The sequence below is a fragment of the Hydra vulgaris genome, chromosome 05 (assembly GCF_038396675.1).
Source record: "Hydra vulgaris chromosome 05, alternate assembly HydraT2T_AEP".
NCBI classification, from domain to species: Eukaryota; Metazoa; Cnidaria; class Hydrozoa; order Anthoathecata; family Hydridae; genus Hydra; species Hydra vulgaris.
In genome coordinates this window covers 15,635,001-15,658,555 of record NC_088924.1, presented here as the reverse complement: position 1 = coordinate 15,658,555, position 23,555 = coordinate 15,635,001, and the positions used below count along the sequence as shown (strand labels likewise).

At 26.7% G+C, this 23,555-nt stretch overlaps 1 protein-coding gene across 1 annotated transcript in view; it reads right to left on the bottom strand.

Annotated features, from left to right (window-relative positions):
- The window catches only part of LOC136071886 (RUN and FYVE domain-containing protein 2-like), a 54,741-nt gene that overhangs the window by 29,535 nt on the left and 1,651 nt on the right, over positions 1-23,555 (bottom strand). Inside the window, exons 2-5 of the mRNA XM_065797500.1 lie at positions 9,102-9,219; positions 7,471-7,572; positions 6,088-6,211; positions 569-636 (exon numbers count right to left, since the gene is read on the bottom strand). Coding sequence (XP_065653572.1) covers positions 569-636; positions 6,088-6,211; positions 7,471-7,572; positions 9,102-9,219 — 412 coding nt within the window. The remainder of the gene's footprint in view (positions 1-568; positions 637-6,087; positions 6,212-7,470; positions 7,573-9,101; positions 9,220-23,555) is intronic.

The window sequence follows — 23,555 nt, the reverse complement described above, 5'->3', positions numbered from 1 at the left end:
CAAACAAAAAGTCTGGTCAAATAGGTTTGACTATCAAGCAAGCTATTAAAACTGGTATCCTTTTTCTTGGTGCAAAGTATATACAAAGTGTTGTTGTATGTAGGATGATGAAGAAGCCAAAAAATGCCTTCCTAAAGTATGAAACTTATAGAGGGAGATTTATTTTGTGATAAAGCTGTTGTGAATTATTTCACTTATCGGCAATAGAAAAGAAAAGTTTTGATCAAGGTTACAAAGTTCTTGTGAGCCAATATAACTTAAACACCAAATTTATTAAAGTTTTTTAATACTTACTGGATGGAGCACTCATTAGGTAATTTTTCAAACTGAAAGTTGTAAATTAAAATTTCAGGTAGAAGTAGCTTATCAAGTAGTGTTAATATTCTTATTAATTTGAACACAAAAACACGATTTTTAAACTTTTTAGTTATAAAAAAAACCAATTTTATATGGAAAACCAATTTTATATGGAAACCAGAAATATCTGAAATTCCTAACATATACAGAAAAAAAAACTTTGAAAGAAAGTTAATATAAAACGGAATTTTTACAAAAAAAATTTACCAACTTTTTATCAACTGATTTTTCCAAATAATTTCCATCGCGTAAGTAAATACTGATATCAATAACACTATTCTGGAAAAAAATAAAAAATTAATTTAAACTGGAAAAAACATAAAACACTATTCTGGAAAAAAAATTAAATTTTTTAAACTTTATAATAACTCATTTTATCAATCACATCCAGAAACAAATTCTAAACAAAAAGATTTTAAAAATCGCTATAATAGAGCAAGAGTCTAAAATTATTTGCACATTTTTCTTGTCATGAACATTATACGAATAATGAAATAAAAGTTTATTCATTGTCATAATAAGAGGGCAAGCAGAAAAACAATAGATTTTCTTTCTTTTTTTTATTTTAAATAATCTTTAAATAAAACGTTAAGATAAATTTTGAATAACCCATTTTTAAAACTTGAAACAAACTTTAGCTGATAAAAGAGCACTAATAAAAGTGGCTTCGCTTCACTGTCCTTTTTAAAAATGAGTCATCATAAATTTGTAAAAAATTGTAACTACTTTCATTTTATCTTATATATAATATTTTTTTAACTTCTGCAGTGGTTTACAGTTTAAAGATTAATGTATTATTACATTACTATTTTTATTTTAAGCAAAATTAGACTTTAACATAATTTTCTTTTTTTTTTTAAATTTGCTTTGCTTGTTGTTAGATTGAAAATGTTTAAGAAAAAACAAAAAAATAGATAATAAGAAACAAAAAAAATTAGTAATTGAATCTACACACACATTCATATATGTAAATTATGTTATACATAAATTAGAAGTAAACTAATATATAAAACTAAGAGCAAATAATTTATAATTATATATGTATATAACATACAATTTTAAAAACATAATTAAGTTAATAAAACAATAAAATTAGGCCATGCAAAATTTAACAAACTTATACATTTGGTTTTCATTTTTTTTCATAAAATAGAAAAAAATATATTCAAATTACTAAAAATCGATCAAAAGAGTAATTTCATTTAAACGCTTTAAGAAGAAATTTTAATTTTCGTAATTTAGTAAAAGTATTTGCTTAATTTTTGATTAAGTTTTTCGATTAAATTTAAATTAATTAATCGAAGTAGGTGTTTAAAGGTCACTATTTAAAAAAACAAAAAAAATTAACAAAAGTTATAATAATAAATAATTAAATGTTATACAAATTAACAAATGTTAGTATATATATATATATATATATATATATATATATATATATATATATATATATATATATATATATATATATATATATATATATATATATATATATATATATATGGTATATATATATAATATATAAATATATTTTTTTTTTTTTTTTTTGTTTTTCACCTCCTCAAGGCCTAGAAGGCCACTACAGATGAGGAGGCTACTTAATAGTGGTTATAACCACCTCTCAACGCTATAACTCGGAAACACGAACCTCGACAAACAAGGCCGCTGCACGGAGAAACAAATTGAGTGCAGTACTACCAGGGACGTGGTGGAAATTGAACTCGGAACCTCTCGCTTATGAAGCAAGCGCTTTACCACTACCGCATGTAGTGAATCAGAATATATATATATATATATATATATATATATATATATATATATATATATATATATATATATATATATACATATATATATATATATATATATATATATATATATATATATATATATATATATATATAATATATATATATATATATATATTTATATATAGTATACAAATATATATATATATATATATAGTATACAAATATATATATATAATCTGTATATATATATATATATATATATATATATATATATATATATATATATATATATATATATATATATATATATAGATATATATATATATATGTATATATATATATATATATATATATATATATATATATATATATATATATATATTATATATATATATATATATACACTGCCGCTCACGGAAGTTAGGACAATGGAAATTTTTTCAAAAAAACAATATTAATATGTAATTACGTTGTAGAATTTTTAACTTATATTAATAAAAATTATATTTTTTATACATTTTCAATATAAAATATATTATTAGTCAGTTTTATGTAATAAAAATTTACTAAAACCATTATAATAACTAAATTTTGTTTTCATCACAAAAAACCTTTGATTTAATAACTGCTTTAACTATTCTCGGCATTCTTTCAATTAATTTTCAAATGGTTTCTTTCGGAATATTATTCCATTCCTCTTCTATAACGTTCCATAAATGAGATTTTGATGCCGGACATACAGTTCTAATTTTTCTATCCAGTTCATCCCATAGTAACTCAATGGGGTTGAGGTCTGGGGTTTGGGGAGGCTAGGTTATTACACGTAATACACTTTCAGTTTTTTTGATTCTTAATAGTTTCTACATAATAATGCAGTATGTTTAGGATCATTATCATGCATCAAAATAAAATTATCTCCCATTAATCGAAGTTTCCAGGATATCTCTATAATGTTCTTTTCTCATTAAACCATCAATTTTACGCAAATCTCCCACTCCATCCAAAGAGAAATAATCCCAAACTATCACAGAGCCTCCGCCATGTTTTACTGTTGGAACCAAACATTGAGTTAGCGTTTTTTGTTCGGCAGATCTTCTAACATAAACTCTTCGCTTATTTCCGAAAACTTCAAGTTTTGACTCATCGGTCCAGAGTACTTGTATCCATTCATCCACCATCCAATTTTTGTGGAACTGTGCCCAACGGAATCTCTTCTCTAGATTACCTTTTCGTAAACATGGCTTCAGATAAGCAACACGACCATGCAAATTAGCTTTTTGCAATCTTCGTTTGATTGTACTGGCAGAAACTTTTTTTCTCGATCACAGATGAAAATAGCTGTTATTTGTGGATTACGTTTACTGATGAATTTTATACGTCGGTCATCAGTTTTTGTTGTTATGCGACAAGGACCTGAACAATTTCTGTCTTCCAAACTTCCAGATTCTCGATATCAACGAATTGATATCATCTCGATATCAACGATTCGATATCATCTCGATATCGACGAATATATAACTAACTATTCATTTACTCAGATTTAATTTTTCAGCTATTTTTCTAACTGTGTAGTCTTCTTGAAGCAAAGTGAGTATTGCTGCCCTTTTTTCTACAGGCATATTTTTTCCAATATTTTGAATTAACACTAAAAAAAAAATTTTAGTTCTACCTTTGAACTTCTGCACTGAAATTTTTACTAACACAAAATACACAAAATATCTGCATATAAAAACAATAGATATACTTGTTAAATGACAAACTTAAAGAATTTGAATCGATAATGTAAAATACGGGTTCTTACATGAATTTAATATGTTTCTGGGATCTCTGTTTGTTTTTTTTTCATACATTTTTTTCAAACGTTCATACGTGACCTTTAGTATATCTCTGGGTTCTCTGTTTATTAATTTAAAATGATAAGACTTTTACTTGCGTGTGCAATTTATGTTACTTTAATATATTTTCATTAAAATAACTTAATTTAGAATTTTCTTATACAAATTTTATTTAACTTGATTTACTTTTATATAAACATAAATTTTACTAATATAAATTAATAATTTTATAACGCAATTACATTTTAATATTGTTCTTTTGAAAACATATTTTTTGTCCTAACTTACATATATATATATATATATATATATATATATATATATATATATATATATATATATATATATATATATATATATATATATATATATATATATATATATATATATATATTCTGATTCACTTCTAACAAAGCTGCAAACAACCAATATTAAGTTGGAAGTTAGTAGAAAAAAATATATATTTAATAGTGAGATGGTTACCATTCATTAATATAGGATTGTCAACTGTAATGTAATAGTTCTTTACAGTAAATAACTGAGTTTTGTTGGAGTTAAAATTTAAGACACTGCGAGCCCCAATCTGTTACAGAAATGAGATCAAACAAGATTGGCTACTGTTCTCAGCAATCCAAGAGAGAAGACTTTTTGTGAAGACAGGATTATAAAGTTAAGTCAGTAGCAAATAGAGCTACTTTAGATGTAAGGTTGACGGAAAGATCATTAATGTAGATAAAAAACAAAACAGGACTAAGGATAGAACCTTGAGGTACCCTAGAAGTTAATGAAAATAAAGATGAGTGTTGGCCTTCGAGGATGACTTTAATAAAGCGAGTAGAAAGACACAATTTGATAATCTCAAAAACTTTTCCATATGAAGCAAGCTTATGGAGAAGACCAACATGCCAAACTTTGTTGAAAACTTTGTCAAGTAAATATTTCAAGTGCAATAGCCCTAGCCTCATCGCCTCCATCTAATGCAGGTAACAAGGTAGCTGTAGAGCGAGAGGATTAAAAACGGTTGATTATCTGAGAGTAAATTATTTGACTGAAGATGGGAGATGAGAGATTTATTGATCAAAGACTCAAAAATCTTGCTAATAACAGAAAGAAGACTGATAGAACAATAATTGGAGGGGTCAGAATGATTTCCGGAGTTTGAAAATGGAACAGCAGATGCCATTTTCCAGAAAACAGGAAAACAAGACTCAGTTAAATAGTTTAGAGAGATTTGAAGAGAGTTCTGGATAACACTTTTGTAAGACTATGACAGGAATGTTGTCTGGACCGCAAGCCCTAGAAGAGTTTAATTGAGAAATAACTTTGGGCAACAAAAGCTGGAGTAATTTGAATGTCTAACAATGGGTTTAACTGTTTAATTGGAATGGAAGGAAGAAAATTGCTATAAGCTTAAAGAGTGGAATTAGAAGAATAGTTCTTTGCAAATAGTTCTTTGGGAAAAGAAATAAGATCAGTTCCATGAATGAGAGATGGAATATAAGACCTACCGTTGCTAATGATGCTGTTGAAGATTTTCCGAAAGTCTTTTGAGCCTAACTTCTGAGATAAGATACAAGATTTAGTACAATTTTACATTGATTTCTTTCAATAATATATATATATATATACATATATATATATATATATATATATATATATATATATATATATATATATATATATATATATATATATATATATATATATGTATATATATATATATATATATATATATATATATATATATATATATATATATATATATATATATATATATATATATATATATATATATATATATATATATATATACACATAGTAAATAAAAAGTTAACATTACATTCTGATAAAAAGTTAGTATTAACAACCAAATTTTTAAAAAATTACCAAAAATTTTATAACAAACAATTGAATGTTTATTGCAACTTTTGTAAGAGAAAAATAACTCGATTAATAACTTTAAAAATATTATGATTGATAAATGATTTTTAAAATGATATAAACGTTATTCTAAAAATATATTTAGTTTATACACAAATAAACCATTTAAAATAACTCGAATAATGATAAAAAAAATAAAATAAACAGAAAAATGAAATAAGCAGAAAAAAAAACAATGAACAAAATTTTATTAATAGTATACTTACTTGTGTATCTAAATCTGTGCTTTTCAGATCAAAGTTGCAATCAATGACATTTAATCCAACTAATAAACCACTAATTACTAACATTTCATCAGACAGTATCATGCTGTAATCTTCATACCATTCACTGAAAATTTAAAAAGTTATTACTGACAACTATAATTAGAATAACTATAGAACAATCATAGAGTATCATAGAGAATAATAAAAAAATAATTATAAAATGTATAATCAAACAGTTAATATAAAACACATTTGCATAATTACAACTTATAAGTTATATTATGCCAATTAACAATTTATGATAACAGTATTTATATAACATTCATATAATAAATTATATAAATATTAATTATTAAGTTATGACAACTTATAAACATAGCATAAAAACAATTATTAATTAAGCAGCATAGAATGTTATTAAAATAGATAAAGCATAATAAATCATATGAGAGGAGCACTAACCCATCTTACTTTGTTTTCCAAGATAGCTAATTTTTTTTCACCCCATATCAGAGCCATTTGGCAGGTCAGAGGGGTGCCAATTTCAGCACTTATATGTGTATAGATATAGATACACTAAACTTGTTTGCTTACTTTTTTACAGACAGTTTTTTGAAAAGGGGTGAGAGAGAATGAAACCATAATTTATAAAGTAAACTAAATAAATAAATAAATATATATATATATATATTTATACATATATATATATATATATATATATATTAGGGTGGCTCTTAAAACAACATTTTTGAAAAAAACCTGTTCCTACCCCTTTACTTTGTTCTATATAATACTAAAACACTAGGTTTAAAATTTTTTTGAACAAAAAATTATTTTAGGGGTAGCTCAAGACCCTTAAAAGAAGCGAAATTATATAAAAACTTCAAAAACAGTAATCACTTTACAAAAAAAGCATGTTTAAAAAAAAAAATTTTTTAAAACTTGAAAATAATGACTTTTTTTATTTTCAGCTTAAAAACAATAGTTTTTATGCATTTATTTAAAAAAAAAGTTATTTTTTTGTAAATTGATTCTTATTTTTAAAGTTTTTATATAATTTCGCTTCTTTTGAGTACCAGGTTGACATACTTTAGAAGAACTTTTATTTTCAAAATTTTAGGGACCAGTCAAATTTTTAAGGGTCTTGAGCTACCCCTAAAATAATTTTTTGTTCGAAAATATTTTAAACCTAGTGTTTTAGTATTATATAGAACAAAGTAAAGGGGTAGGAACAGGTTTTTATTCAAAAATGTTGTTTTAAGAGCCAACCTAATATATATATATATATATATATATATATATATATATGCTAATCTGATTATTTTTTTAACATTCTTCTTCATTAAATATTTTCAATAGTTTTTTTGAAAATGTAAAATTAACCTTAAAATTGGTCTTTCCTCAACAATTCTGCTTAATTGCTCAGCAAAAACTTTCTGCATCAAAGCAAATCGAATCCAAGCACGTGTTCTTCCTAAGTTAGTTCTATAAATAAATCATTTATTTTTAAATTTATTATTGTTCAATTTTATTATTTATTAAAATTATAATATTATTATTAAAATTATAAAATTATTTATTATTATTCAATTTAAAGCTCAATTACTAAAAAAATATAATTAGGTAAAGCCATAAATGTATATATTTAGTATATCACAAACAATTTATCATTAAATATATATTTTCTCTATAAAAATTAAATGGTTTCTTTTTTGTTTTTCTTTAAGAAAAAAATTTTTTAGTTTCAAAAATACTATTTTTAAATTAGAAACTTTCCCTAAAGAAATTAAAAAGTGCACAAATATTACTTTTATCATATGCTTAATAGTATTAGAGTTGATGTTTTTCCAGTTTACAAGCCAAGTCAGTTTACATTTTTACAAGTTTAAAACTAACTCAACTAAAACCCATAACATTTTATGAGCCAATTAATGGTTATGTTAGTTTGGGTTTTTTTTTAGCATTGTATCTGTCTTATTATCCACTAATTTCACACATATAGTAGTTCTGATATTTTTTTCAACATAAGTATTAATAAAACACTAAACCTTAAAAACTGCTGACCTAGTTATTCAAGTGTAAAAAATTTTCCTTTTTTAATGAGCATCTTCTGATACAATTGAGCATTTTATTTTAAAATGAAAGAACATGATAAAACATAAATTTGAACTAAACTAATGTTTATAAACTTGAATAATAAATATATAAAAAGAAAACATGAAAAAGTGCAATACATTTTATTTGTTTTCAATAAAAAATCATTTTTTGGAAATGTGTTATTCTGCGATTGCTTGATGTATTTATTTTAAAATGTGCTGATTTTATGTATTTTTTCATAACTCAAGTTAAAAAAAAAAGATAAATAGATAAGGCCAATTTTAAAAATAAAATAGTAGGGGAGTAAACTAGTGGTAGAACTTTCTGCTCACAATAGGTTTAATGTTCAAATCAACTCTGCACCTCTGGAAGCACGAAGCTAAACCTGTTTATTTGCACGGTAAGCTTGTTTAACAATGCTACTGCTGTGTTTCAAAGTTTATGGTTGAGAGAGAGTTTCAAAATAAAACATAGTTTCATATCATCTTCTTTTATCTAAACAAATTTGTTTTTTTATTCATTTGATTTGTTTTTACTTGGTTGTCCAAATAAAATATAAATAAAGCAGATTATTTTAACAAAAAAATTTAAAACTAATAAAATTTAAAAACAAAATTTAAAAAAGAAGAAAGAGAATTAAAAATGAAATAAAAAAAAAGGATGGGGAAAAAAATGATATAAAATATATATGTATTTTTTGTCATTTATATCTATTTACCTGATTATATTTCAAATTCTCTCTCAACCTTCAAAACATGAGAAATGACAAACACAGCTGCTATTTACAAAAATAATTTGAAGTGAACTACTTCAAGAAATTCAATTTTTTCTACTAGCCTTTTACTACTGTATGAATATGATTGTTGAACAACACCCCTCCTATATATTACTTTCATCATTTATAAAAAAAAACTTACTTCACATTTGACAAATTTTTTATATTCAATAAAATATCTTGCAAGAGAGGAATCTTGTTTTCTAAAATTTCAAGAACTGAGATGAATTCTTTACGCCCACCAAGCAATGATCTTTTAGCTTTGAATAACATATAAACAGATAACAGCAATAAAAAATAAAAAAATAAAAATAACAAGTACACAACAAATATATATCTTAAAATATTAAAATAAAATTATGCAACAGATTTAGTAAACATAACATATGCTCTATAGATTAGAGAGGGTCGTTATATATAGGAAAAAAATAAAAGCTATTTAATCATATTCTAATAGTGATATTATGTAGTCTTAGGTCTAAACAAATAAAAACTGTCTATAAAAAGCTAAATAAAGTCTATATCTTTAGCCCGCGCATGTGATTCAAAGTTTGGGGAATTTTTGAAAAAACAACATTTAATTAAATGTATATATTTTATTAAGAAGCAGTTATATAATAATAGAAAATGAAGAAATAAAATATAGAATAAACATACTACTAAACAATAAACATACTACTAAAACTTGGTATTAATATACATAAATATACAGTAAAATAAAATCTAACTGATTATGTTTTGACCACAAAATCTTGTTTACTGTCAAATCTGGGAATTTTTGGATTCAAGTTTCGCTCGTATTCAACCTTCTTTTTGATTTTTTATCGCATAAAAACATAAATGCTTCCATCACTATTTTCACAGAGCGTTCCACTGTCTGCGTATGGCATAGTAGCTTTAAGTAAATAAGTTTAAGCTGCCCTGAGTCTCAATAACTTTGTTTATTTCCTGATTAGTGATGTGTCAAAGAATTGGTGGATTCGAAATAATTTTATGGCTATTAATGAGCTCAAAATAACTATTGGCATCAAAATTGATTTGCAGCACTTCAAACACACAAGGTATCTTTCCTTTATGAGGTGAATTTCCTGTTTTAAGTATCCTCCTGGCAGCAAGTTCCCTTACTGTTTTGTGTTTGTCACACAACATCAACAGAAGCTAATTTTCAGAGTGGGCAAAATAGGCATTACATTGAATTATGGGATCTAATTTTTAAAGCTGCGCTGACAGATGTCAAAAACATTTCATTCATTTCTAAAAGTTCTTAGACCCATCATTGCAAGTTGGATTTATTTTTATTTGAAACCATACTGGAGCATATACTTTATTTGCTTTTGTTAACCATTGGGCAAAGGATATTTTACCCGGGGATCAGTTACTCATATCATCAGAGCATTTGCCAACAATAACTGCCATTGTTATTTCATATCAGTATTTTTGATCTGTACTCATATCTTCAAATTTGACATAATTTTTCACAATTTTCAAATGATTTGCCAATAGGACCAGCATGTAAGGATGGACCAGTGGTAACACCATTTAATTTGATAAATAGATGTCTTAAAGGCAACTCATTTAAATGTAGCATGTAAATAATCCACTGTAAGAGGGCGTTGAAGACTTCTCTCAAAGGTTCTAATAACACCATAGAATTTTCCTGTGTTAGTGACCATACCATCACAATCAATAGCCATCAAATCATCTAGATTAATTTTTTGTGACAAGAGAAGCCCATTAATCGATTTTTCAATACTTTTTGCAATATCTTGAACTGGCATAGCAGAACCAATATAAACTGAATCTAGTTCTTTAACTACAGATATATATGTTCCTCAATCACTGTTTGTCTGTACTTTTTTGCTCCTTTCTTCACAATATTTAGCGTCTTGTCTTTTTGTCTATCAAAGTATAAAGCAGGTAAATGAAGCTGCGTTTGTTGTTTATATAATTCATTACGTTCTTTCTGCCATATTTTTTGATTTATCAACCACTTCAATATCCTAAGATATATTGTGCAATACTGGAAAAACAATTGCAGCAGCTGCTCTTTCGGAAATACCAGGTTTTTGACAACATAGACAAACTTTTAACTGTATTTTTTGTTTAGCCTATGAGGCAAAGAAATATTGCCTTCAGACACTTGAAGACGACACCAACTCCTACTGTTCAAAATTACACTTCTATTGAATTTTGTGAATGTGTAAACTAGATTTGTTCGAATTAGAGGTTTTTGTTACCTTTTTTTGTAATTTTGTTGAAAGAATATGATTTATTCCACCAATTCGCATCTTCTTTTCTTGTCCTTGGTCAAAAACTTCTGCTCTTCCTTCGGTACCTTTTTTTCTCTTGGACAACAACAAAGTTGAATTTGTTTACATTCACATGAACAAATGTGAAATAGAACTCTGCTATGCTGTATAAATTCAATTTTTTTCATCAGCATATAATCTTTTTAAAGACTTGATGAGGTTTTTATACTTTAAATGATAAGCCTTTAATAGCTGAATTACTCTTGTGTGTAAAACCGTAGGAAGGGACTATTTTTTCCAAACATTTTCTACTTTTTGAGACACAAGCTCTGCAATCTAAATGATGGTTCTTTTATAGTACTTCTGCTAATTTTAAGTTGTTATCTATTCAATTTTTATATTTCATGACATCTTTGTAGGAAGGCAATACATTGTCCTTAATATCTTGCACACTCCCGAATATAGGATACACTGATAATACTGTCTTCTAATTTCCATAATGATTTATTAGTAAGTGAAAAGAAAATTATGTAACGAATGTAAATGCACACACAACTATATTCTTATAATATTTTTGTTGCACTAAAACAAAACAAAACAATTTCGCTATAAGAAGACACAATACATACGCAACCACTTTTAAGTGCCCTCTTAAAGTAATAAAAACAAAACTATTTGTAAACAAGGTGGGTTCAATAACTTTATATCACTTAACAGTAACACAATAACATGCGTTTGGTTCACAAAGTAAATTTGTTAAATTTTTACGCTGTATTGGCTTCAAACCACTTTTTTATACATTTATATCAAACTTCAGGATGGATGCGCAGGCTGTTACACTAAAAATAAAAGAATAATATTTATAAGATTTGTAACTGAACCAATAAGACAGCATATTTTCACTATTACAACTGCAGGCCTTGTTAACAAGCATTACGCAGCGCGCATTTTACCTGTGAAAAGGTAATTTGCCTACGCGTTCAGCAGTTTTGCGCTAGGCAAAAATTTGTATTCTTTATGTTTTAATTATCTTTTGATATTGTTTATGTGACATTTATTTAGATGAAATAAAGTCGTAAGTAAAAGCATTTAACTGCAATTGTAAACTAATAGATTTTTTGTTAAAGAAAGTTAAATTTTTTTTTGAGGCATTCGGCACTTTTGAAGGATTCACTCTCCTCGTTTCATTCCTAAAATCGCCCTTGGCTGGACCTGTCGGTAATGATTTATTAGAGAACTTAGTTGTTCAAACTTTTTTTTTTGAATATTTATCAATTTTAGAGGTAAATGATTTTTTAGTGTCGAAGTTTCTTTTTTGCATACTTGTTTCCATTATCATTAATTTTTTATCATAGAAAGAATGTCAATTAGAAATGATGAACTAATTTATGAGCAGTAGACAAATACTTACTAGTCAAGTACTTTAAAAAAAATTGTTGATAGATTTTTTGTTTTGTTTAAACACTGATCAAAACTGTAAAGTAGTATAAAACTATAATTATATTATATAAATAATTGAAACTTGTAACTGCTATTAGAGAGAAAGAAAATAAAAATTGTTTTATTTCTTATAATTTCAAGCCATAATGGCGTGAGACAACTTAAAACTTATATCCGGGTCAAGGCAGACAACCCGGTATTTGAAGTAGGTATGGGGAGGGGGGCCTTGACACAATCCCTTATATAAAAAAAATTGGAGGAGGTCCGTGCTCTCCCCCTGGTGTCATTGGGTAATATTGTGGTGCACTGCTGCGGTGCACTGAATTAGCACTTCAGGTTAGGTTGCAAATGATAGTCCAGATTCTGTTACTTAAGTATTTTAACTAAAATTAACTATTATCAATGATATTTATAGAAAGGTTTACAAAAATATGTTTAAGACAAATACTTTAGAAAAAAACACTAATATTTAGCATAATCAATTTTTTCCTATTAATAAAAATGTTTTCTCTGTAATTAGGATGTTTTTTTCTCTGATATTAGGATGTTTTTTTGGTAATGAGAGCTGTTACATTGCTCACAACTAAAATGTTACTAGGTTAATAACTATCAGGAGAAAAAAAATTTATTTCCTCATTCAGGAAAAAAATTAAAGACATATGTGACTATTTAATTATATTTTAAAGTACAATATTTATTACACTTAGTAAGGCTATCATTTAATGCGCATTAAATTTGTTTCTTGGCTAGAATTGCTTTTTAAAAAAAGCTAACCGAAACATGTTTATAATAAAGCGAAATAAACTTCAAGCTAATGTTAGTTATTTTCATTTCCTTACGACATATTAATTTTCTTTATAAAGGGTTTCATACTTACAAAGGATTTCAACAAATCATTCAACCATTCTATACTTTTTTAAAATACATAATCAAATGGATAACATCTTGAATAAAACCAGAGTCACTTTGAAAACTTTTGAAAAATGGAATCTTTCTGAAGTTTTTTGTATAGAAACTGCTGTAGAGAATGGAATTATATATGTTGTAAAAATCTTTTGTAATGTATGTGCTCTTCGTCAAGAGAATATCCTGGCCAATACCAAAGGAAAAATAAAAATAGCTGCATTACAATACATGGGACATGCTACATTAAAAAGATGGTGTTTTTCAACATTTACAAAGTGCTGTCCACAGAAATGCAATCCGATTTTTGTATGAAGACCTAAATGAAAACAAAGAAGCAAAAGCAAATGACAAAGAGCAACAGGTTAATAGTCAGACTTTGTAATCATTTTCTATTTTAAACTCTAATTTTAAACAAAGATGTTAAAAATTTGAATTAGTTCACTTTTTATAAATAAAAATCATTTTCAATTTTAAATACGAAGTAATTATTTACTACGTCAATAAAGCCTCTATAAAATAAGGTTATCAAACAGTCTACTTTCCATTGAATTCTTCATTATTTTCATATATTTAAAATAATTATGATAATTTTTTTACGACTCATTTATGTCCTTTTAAGAAATTGTGTTTACTATTTCTATAAGATGGAAACCGACATACTCAACATTAGTTCGTGTGTAACAATATTGACAGAGAAAGAAAAATCTACAAATAATTCTTACAAAAACTTGGTAAAAATAGCTTATGAAATGGCTTGCCATCCAACTATGCCTGATGTGCATTTTTCTGTTCTCGTAAGTTTTAGTTTCTTGTTAAAATATTTTTTTCTAGCAATTAAATATTAAACTTTTGAATATATACCAAGTTTAAGCTTTTATCGTAGTTCCTAATTTATTATGTGAAAGTATTAATTTTTTACAGTAATATTTTATTATATTTTCAGGTTGATTGTGCACGCATCACAGAATCAAACTTCATAAAGTGTAAAGAAACAAGATTCACTGGCAGAGAACTTATCAAGTGTTGTACCGTTACCATCCATGAGAAATGCTATAAAATTCTTGAAAACTGCAACTTCTCAATACTTAACAACGGAAGTCAAGCATGAAAAACTAGAAAAGAAAAAGAACTTGTTTTAGTCCGTACAGAGCGCAACAGAATCCCAATATATATGGTTACCGAGGTGTTGGAAATGTCACAATTTCGTGGAAGCAACTCAGTAACTGCTGGTATAAACAGTGTCTTTGAGTCAAATAGTTCATTTTTCAAAATATCTACTGAAGATTATAATAAAAAACTAGTTTTTGCCACAGCTGATGGTGCAAACGTTAATTTTGGTGTAAAGAATGGTGCCCTAACACAGCTAGAAAAATTTCACCAATGATTATAGAAAATACATTCTATCAACCACAGAATCTAATTGGCAATAAAAGACACTTTTAAAGATGTAACAGAATTTATAATGATTGAAGAATTTTATTTATCAAATTATTACCAAATAAGAAATTCTGGAAAATTAAAAAGTGAAGTCGAGGCTGCAGCGAAAGCTAAAGGAATAACTTTTTTCATTTTACCAAAAATATCTGGTACAAGAATTGTCAGGCACAGGAGAAGAGCCCTTTCTAGTCTTCTCGAGACATGGCCAGCCTTTCTTTCAGCGTTTGAAAATTATCCAAGTGACCCAAAAAAAAACAACAAGAAATGATTGACATTTAAATTAAAATTATTTAAATGTCAATCTTTTCTTGTTCAAGTAGGCTTATATTTAGACTGTTTGGAAATTATTGACTCAAAAAATTTCAAAAAAAATGAGTTATTACCTCACGAAATTCCGACAACTATCCAACGAATTTTAATAGAAATAGACGATAGAATAAAATCAATTGGGGAAGAATATGAATTTTATGAGAGCTTTGTTATTTGGTCACTGATCAAAACAAAATTGAAGGATAGCTTCAATTTTTTTTTTTTTTTACCTTTCAAAGAGGTGGTGAACAAAAATCGTACTTACATTAATGTAGCAATGGAGATAAATAATTTTGATCAAGAAAAAAACTTTTTAAAAAATGCATGAAATTAAAATAATGATTTTTCCTAAACTTCATGAATTACTTTCAAGTAGATTTCAAGATTACTCATGTGAATTTTATATTTACAGAAGTATGAAATTTATCGATCGAATACATTGAAAAGCTGAAGATAAAGACTTGGGAGTGACGCAAATCAAATTCATTAGTGACCATTTTGAAGCCCCATTAATAAATGCTGGTTTTCAAAGAGATGCTTCTTTACAAGAATGGAAAAAAACTTCTTTCAACAAAGTCTCATCCGGTAAGAAGTTTATGGAAGGTAATTTTTAAACATAAAATTAAAGAGTTTCCCAATGTCTCCTAGTTTCTTTTATTATGTCTATATCCGAATCGAACTCGGAAGTCGAGAGAACTTTTAGTATTGTTACAAACAATAGATTGTGTCATAATTCTTGGCATTAAAAGTCTTTGGTTGAAAGATGAATGCAGTAATATTATTGACCGATCGTTGTTGAAGTATATGAAAAAACAAAGAAAATTTGATGTTGGTGATTCTAACAAAGTTAAAATAGCAAATATTCAAGACATACAAACATGCAGCAATACTGATGACGTAGACAGCGAAGATGATTTGCTAGACAATTTTAAGGAATTAAATATATAAATTCCTTTTAAATATATAAATTATTTTTTGTCATAAAAATTTAAAAAATGCAGTATTTATTTTGATGTAAATATTTTATTAATAAGATATTTTGTTTATTGTCAATTCAATTCGATATAACGTAAAGTTTTAATGACGCTCGTTTAATTTATGAACTATGATCACAAATATGTTATTGGTAACTGATAAAACTCTTTATTGTTTAAAAACATTAAAAAGAGTTCATAAAATAGATAAGAAAAAATTTATTAACACTTAATAAAATAACCAAAAACCAACTGTAAAATTATAAGAAAATAAACGAATATTATGTTATGTTTTATGAAATAAATATTCTTTTCAAAATAAAATTTAATTCCTATTTGAAAAAAATGATAAAAACGATTTTCCAAATAGGATGACTTAGATTTTATTTGTAACTTTTGTTATAGTGAGAGAAAAAAACTGTCTGAATGATTTTTAATACATTAAGAAAATAACTTTATTATAATGTGGTACTTGAAAAGACGCTAGTGATGCAATTTAAATTCTAACAATACAAAATATATTTGCTGACTTTTCATAATGCAGCAAAAATCTCATAACAAGGCCTGCAACTGGATTTGAGAAAAAAAAATTTCCACCCACCCTACTATAGATATCTCTTTTTGTATTTATATATAAAGACCACAGTGGCATAAAATCAAAAAGGGCAATTCCATTTCTGCCCATGATTTTTTAATTTTCTTTGTTTTAGCAATTAAAAGCTGAGACTTGTAGCAATATGCATACTATTATAATTTTCTTAAAAAACATTTATAGCAAAAATATTTTTATCATATTTTAGGCTACCTGAATAAGTAAAACATATACATTTTGATAATTTTATTTTTGTTGCATAATAATATCGCTACAGTTTGAAAATAAACAACAATTTTCAAAACACTATCTTTTAGCTAGAAATAATTGATGACTGCCGTTTCTCATCAAAAATATATTAAATATGAGTCGTAGAAGTATAATATTTCACTTAAAATACTCACAAGCAACTTATTTTCTTAAAAATATCTACATGAAATTAACAAACTTGCAACTTCCCTGAGTAACTGCTGTGTGTGATCATTCATTAACTGCATTTAAACGATTACTGTAACTCTATGATACATAGTGCAATCCTGTAACTTTCTGGAAAGTTTTACTAATGTTTAAAACATTATTCAAAAAAATATATATATAACACTGAAACTTATATTTTCTGAGGAATTAAAGTTTATTTATCTAGTAACCAAAACTTAATTTATTCTTTGTTAACATTACTAATATATTACATTTTTTGTTTACAAAATATTTATATAGGTTAGAATTAAATGAGAGCAAATTGGAGATCGCCAGTTTTATTATTATGAAAATAATAGACAAAACGTGTAAGAGTTTCCATGCGTGATTTTTTGGAAATGCCCAAAAGAGTAAACTTTGAAGAATCAAAAAGAGGATACTTTGAAGAATCAAAAAGAAGATACTTTGAAGAATCAAAAAGAGGATACTATAAAGAATCAAAAAGAGGATACTTTGAAGACCCAAAAAGAGGATACTTTGAAGAATCAAAAAGAGGATACTTTAAAGAACCAAAAAGAGGATACTTTGAAGAATCAAAAAGAGGATACTTTGAAGAACCAAAAAGAGGATACTTTGAAGAATCAAAAAGAGGATACATTGAAGAATCAAAAAGAGGATACTTTGAAGAACCAAAAAGAGGATACTTTGAAGAATCAAAAAGAGGATACTTTGAAGAACCAAAAAGAGAATACTTTGTAGAACCAAAAAGAGAATACTTTGAAGAACCAAAAATTAAAAAAAATACTGAACCATTTTTGGTAATATTATTTTATTTTGTTTAATGATTATTTTATTGTAAATAATGACGACTAATTAAAAATTATGAGAAACTATGTTTTAAATATATATATATATATATATATATAGGTGACCCAAAAAAACTTTTTTTTACTTTTTGTTATTCCTAAGGTCTAAATGTGTTCATTTATGAAAGAAAACATTGTACCAAAAAAATCAGCCAAATCGGTTAATATTTAGAGGTCGCGCTGGGGCGATCTTTATACCCCTCTAAATTTGGAATTTTCAAAAGTTCAGTAAAATATTGACCTTCGTTTTCTGTACACATTTCGGTTATTTACCATTCGATTTTAATAAAATAAAAACGAAAATAAAGCTCTTATTACACATAATAATTTTTATTAAACAACATTAAACAACAACAGCTGCTCATTGTCGCTTGGTTTGTTTAGCACTCAATGTTGATTTTTTTGCATCTGGTAAGACAGCCCTGTTTTCTGCAATTAAATTTAGCACATACTTTTGTTGCTCTTCAGCTTTTCTTAAGACAGCATTAAAGTCTTGTACTAACTTCACCCCTCTTTCGGCGCAATCATTAACAACTTTAAGAGACTTCACTACTTCTTTAGAGTCGGCATACGACTCATTGTTTTACCAGTTTGAAGGATCTTCTTCAAGAAAGGAAATGTCAATATTTAAGAAATTAAAAAATGAAAGTGATTTACACGTTACAAAGTCCTTAAGGGATTTACTCATTACATTTGTAATATCTGCTAATTTCTTTGATGGCCTATTATTGTCTACGCATTGACGCTGAAGGGCAGTTATCATTTTTCTTTTAACATCAATCTCTACATCATCACTAAAAAAGGCCAAAGATATAAGTTCTTCACTTAAATACCATAGATTCCGCTTCATTGCCTTGGTTGCAGCGGTCGCTATATTTTCATTCATTTCACGATATTCCTCAATATCTTTTAGAAAATCTAAATCATTAAATGGGGCCGAGGCACTGAGTGGTGCAGTAAACCACTGTCGAACGTATATTAACGCAGCAAACATGCTAATATCTCTTACTGCGTTTAATTCATGTTGCACCATTTTAAACTGATCTCTAAATAACCATATTTTAATTGAATAAATAAGTTTTGCCATCCACCGAGCATGATGGAAGGCTCCAGGTGCATTAAATCTTATTCCACTAAGAGGTTGCTCTCCTAAATATATTAGACATAATTCAAGAAGTTCTTTATAACCATCTCGTGGTTGTGAGTCTTGCAAACATTTTTTTAAGAAATTAATTATAGACAATTTTTTTTCAATCGAGACGTTTGAAAGATATCTTTCAGCTTCTTCATCTTGCACTGTTGGGCTAAAATCATCTTTCTTGATATTCTCCAAGGCTTGTTTAAATTGTTTGAAAATAGCAACATCTGGTCCGGACGTTGTTGGAAAATAAATTTTAAACACAGATCCTGCAACAATTTCAGTAATGTGATGACGACAAGCTAAATTCAATAATTCTTTTCCTAATTTTTCTTCAAGTAAATTACAAGCACCTTTCTCAGATCCTGTATTGCTAGCTGTGGTATCAAACGACATGCCACAGAGATTATTAACAAGATTCGAAGCGTCCCATTCATGGAGGGAGGCTACAACTGCAGTAGCAATGGCTTCTTCTTTTGAATCAGGAAGTTTTGGCACTCCCAGAAGTTTTTCAACACCACGCCCTGTTACTAAAACTGACGAACGCTCAATATTTCCACTTCCATCGATGTCTGTCATCATTTTTCCATCCCAATGAACTACGAGAGGTACATCCGGTTTGAAATTTTCTTTTGTTTCATTGTAATGAGTTTCACGATAATCAGTTCTTGCCCTATGAAAAGTAGTAACAGATATAGAGAACTCTTCAATGGGAGCTCCTAAACTTTGCATTGTAGCTGCTATAGTTCGCATTGCCACACGATTGCTTACTTTTCCTCTATCTAAGGAAGCGACAACTTCAGGGGTAATAATTTTTTTTACAGAACTCTTCCTTTTCAGACCGGAGCTTTCTGCAACATCATCTTTTCCTTACAAAACTACGATATCATCATGATCGCTACTAGCAGAACTTGAAGGCGAAGTTGAATTCTCAAGAACAACTACTTCTTCAGAGCGTTGTTTCCTTAACGCTTCTTTTTGCAAACGTTTATCCAAACTTATCTCTCTGCAAACTTTATTTTTTTCTTTCTCTGCATCATCTTTATCAATGGAACCGAAGACCATGTTTCTATCATCTCGTTGATCTATGAGGAAATCGCGATCTTCAGCAATTTTTATTAAATCAAAAACATTAGTTGGCACAATATCAAAAAGTTTCATAATTCTCTTTTCAAAGTCTGTTACTTTGCTTCTAGCAACAGCTGATTTCTTATTTCTGTCTTTTAATAGATCCGTATATTCTTTATGAAATTTTTCAAGCCTTGTAACTGCATTATCCTTAGAATTGTAGAAATTTTAGCTTTTTCCTAAATTTCACAAGTTGATTTGATAACTGTTACCGAACTTTCATGTATACTCAATCCTTTCACCTCATGGTGGAAGAAAAAACATTTTAATACTTCCAAAATTGTTGGAAGCTTAAGATGGGAAAGCATTGATATTGGTTGACCAATTAACCATTTTGCTGTAGAACTGCGTGGTGACTTTGCGACTGCAGCCATTTTAAATTTTTTTTTAATACAGTGTATGAATGAAAATATATTTTGTTGTCACCTATATTTCCAAACAAAATTAGTTTCGTTGAAACTCGCAATTATATCACTTTCTTAAAATACTGTAATTAATATTATTAGTCAAGCAAAATAGATAAACTATTGTAATTTTATTTCAGGAATCACAACACTCTTGATAAAGTCTCGAACTGAACTAAACCATATAATAAACCAATATAATAAAATATAATGAAATTTGGCTTAGTTTGCAATTTATTTTGCCGCTTTAATATGCATTTAAAAGTGAAATGTTGTTTAACAAAAATTATTATGCGTAATAAGAGCTTTATTTTCGTTTTTATTTTATTAAAATCGAACGGTAAATAACCGAAATGTGCACAGAAAACGAAGGTCAATATTTTACTAAACTTTTGAAAATTTCAATTTTAGAGGGGTATAAAGATCGCCCCAGTGCAACCTCTAAATATTAACCAATTTGGCTGATTTTTTTGGTATATAATATATTGCATGATCCTCAAAATATATCCTACTTTGCTAAAAGTTTAATTACTATATTGGAAACAATATAAATAAATATGAGAAAAATTTGACTCTTTTTAATTTGAATCTTTTTCATCAAAATAATCTTTTGTATAGAGTGAAATTGATGTAATACAAATTTAAGAACAATTTCTAGAACGAATAAAAATAGTATAAATAAACAAAAATAATCTAAGCAGATTTTATATAACATATTTTAAAAACTAGATAAACTCTAAAAAACCTTTAAAATATTTTTATTTAGCAATACTTTCAGGTGTTTAAATCAATTTAAAAAATATTTCACTACAAAAATTAGAAGTTAAAACAAACCATGCAACTTAATATATGGATAAAGAATGCACCACTTCACCATGTAAAGTAGTGCATGCATTATTAAACAAAGTTATTCGATAAAAATAAATTTATCAAAAAAATGCAAAGCTTTTTTATAGTAAAAAAAGGCAATATAAATAAAAAACAATCTTTATCTATATATAATAGCAATTCAAAATATTATTTAAAAAATTTTTCTATAATAGTTTTTAATGTACAATTAATATTTTTTTTATAAAACACTTTAAATTATTCTGTTATAAAAAACTTTATAGTAAAACTTTTTATTACAATTTTAATAAAATTTAACTTTAAAAGTAAATTTTTAGAAATGTTTGCATTAGTAACATTTTGTCTACTTTGTTTTTATGGCATATATATCTTTTTATAACATACAGGTAATCCAATGAATGAACTTTCAGACATTATTTTTCAACCATCAAAGGAGTTTTCAACTGTCAAGGTTTTTCTTTGGATAAAAATATTGTTTTTAGAAGCCTTAAATCAACTTGTTTCTATTAAGTATGGTTTTTGTTATATAGTTCCTGGTTTATTTTATTTTTTCATTTATATTTGCAAATCAATTTTAAAATATGTTTTAGCAGCATTACATTTTCAAATCTTTTAAAAAAACAAATTTTTTGCAATTGTTTGAAAAAAAAATTTATTATTCTTAACAATTTCTATAGGTGCTTGATTAGAAAAGCGTTGCAGAAAATCTTATTTTGGATTTTAAAAAAATATGTGAAGAAATCAAAAACAAAATATTGAAATGGTTAATTTATTTAAAAGTTGATTTAAAATAAACATATGCGCTTGGAAAAAATGTGTAATACTCAATTTGTTGCACATTTTGAAATTTGTTAAAATTTTTTAAAATGAAGTTTTTCTTCTTTTTCTTTCAGCATTTCCCGTTTAGGGGTCACCACAGCGGATCAAACTCCTCCATCTGGCGGATCAAACTTCTCCATCTATTTTTTTAAAATGAAGTTAAAGAAATTTAAAATAAAATTACTGTTTTGTTTGAATTTTGAGAAAAAATCTTTATTTTCATTATTATTATTTTCCAACAACTGGTATATTATAAATCCATTTAATTCAAAGTTATTTAAGTTTTTATTACTTAATACACACACACACACACACACACACACACACACACACACACACACACACACACACACACACACACACATATAAATATCCTCTTGTTCATATAATGAAATGGCTGGTGCTATTGTATTTAAGGGAGAGGGGCATTAAGTTCTACATGATGGAGACTAACTAACCAATAAGGGAAATTTTCATAACCATTCAGAGGTTTCTAACCAACAACATTAATTTGTAATTAGAATTTATTAATGAGTGGTTTTTCCATCCAGTTTCTAGTTTCCTTCAAACTTAATGAAAAGCTTTAATAAAAGCCAGTGCTTGTTTGGTTTGACTTGAAAAATTTATTTCTACATTTAAACTTATATTTTTTCCGTACAAATACAAGTACCTATAAACTAAGTAAGTACTTTTTTTTAAGTTTTGAACTATCTTTGTATGTTATCAATGAGTTAAAATATTGATATTTGTAGAGCAAATGAAGGTAAAAATTTTAGCAAAGTAAAATGGCAGTTGGATGAATGTCTAAGAGATTGTTTATAAATAGCTCTGAAATTTACTTTAATTCTAAATTTCTATTTAAGATTTTAAATGGATAACATTTCTGAGAGAAATATGGTTCTATTGAATATTAATTAATTTAATTAGTTTATCAAAATAAATGTTTTAATTAGCAGGGGCTTAATGCACCCTGTTAATGCCAACTGTTTAAAAAGGTGATCAAAACAATCAAATAACATTGATCAGATAAATAAAGTTCATGTTTTAATTTTATAAACATTACACAAA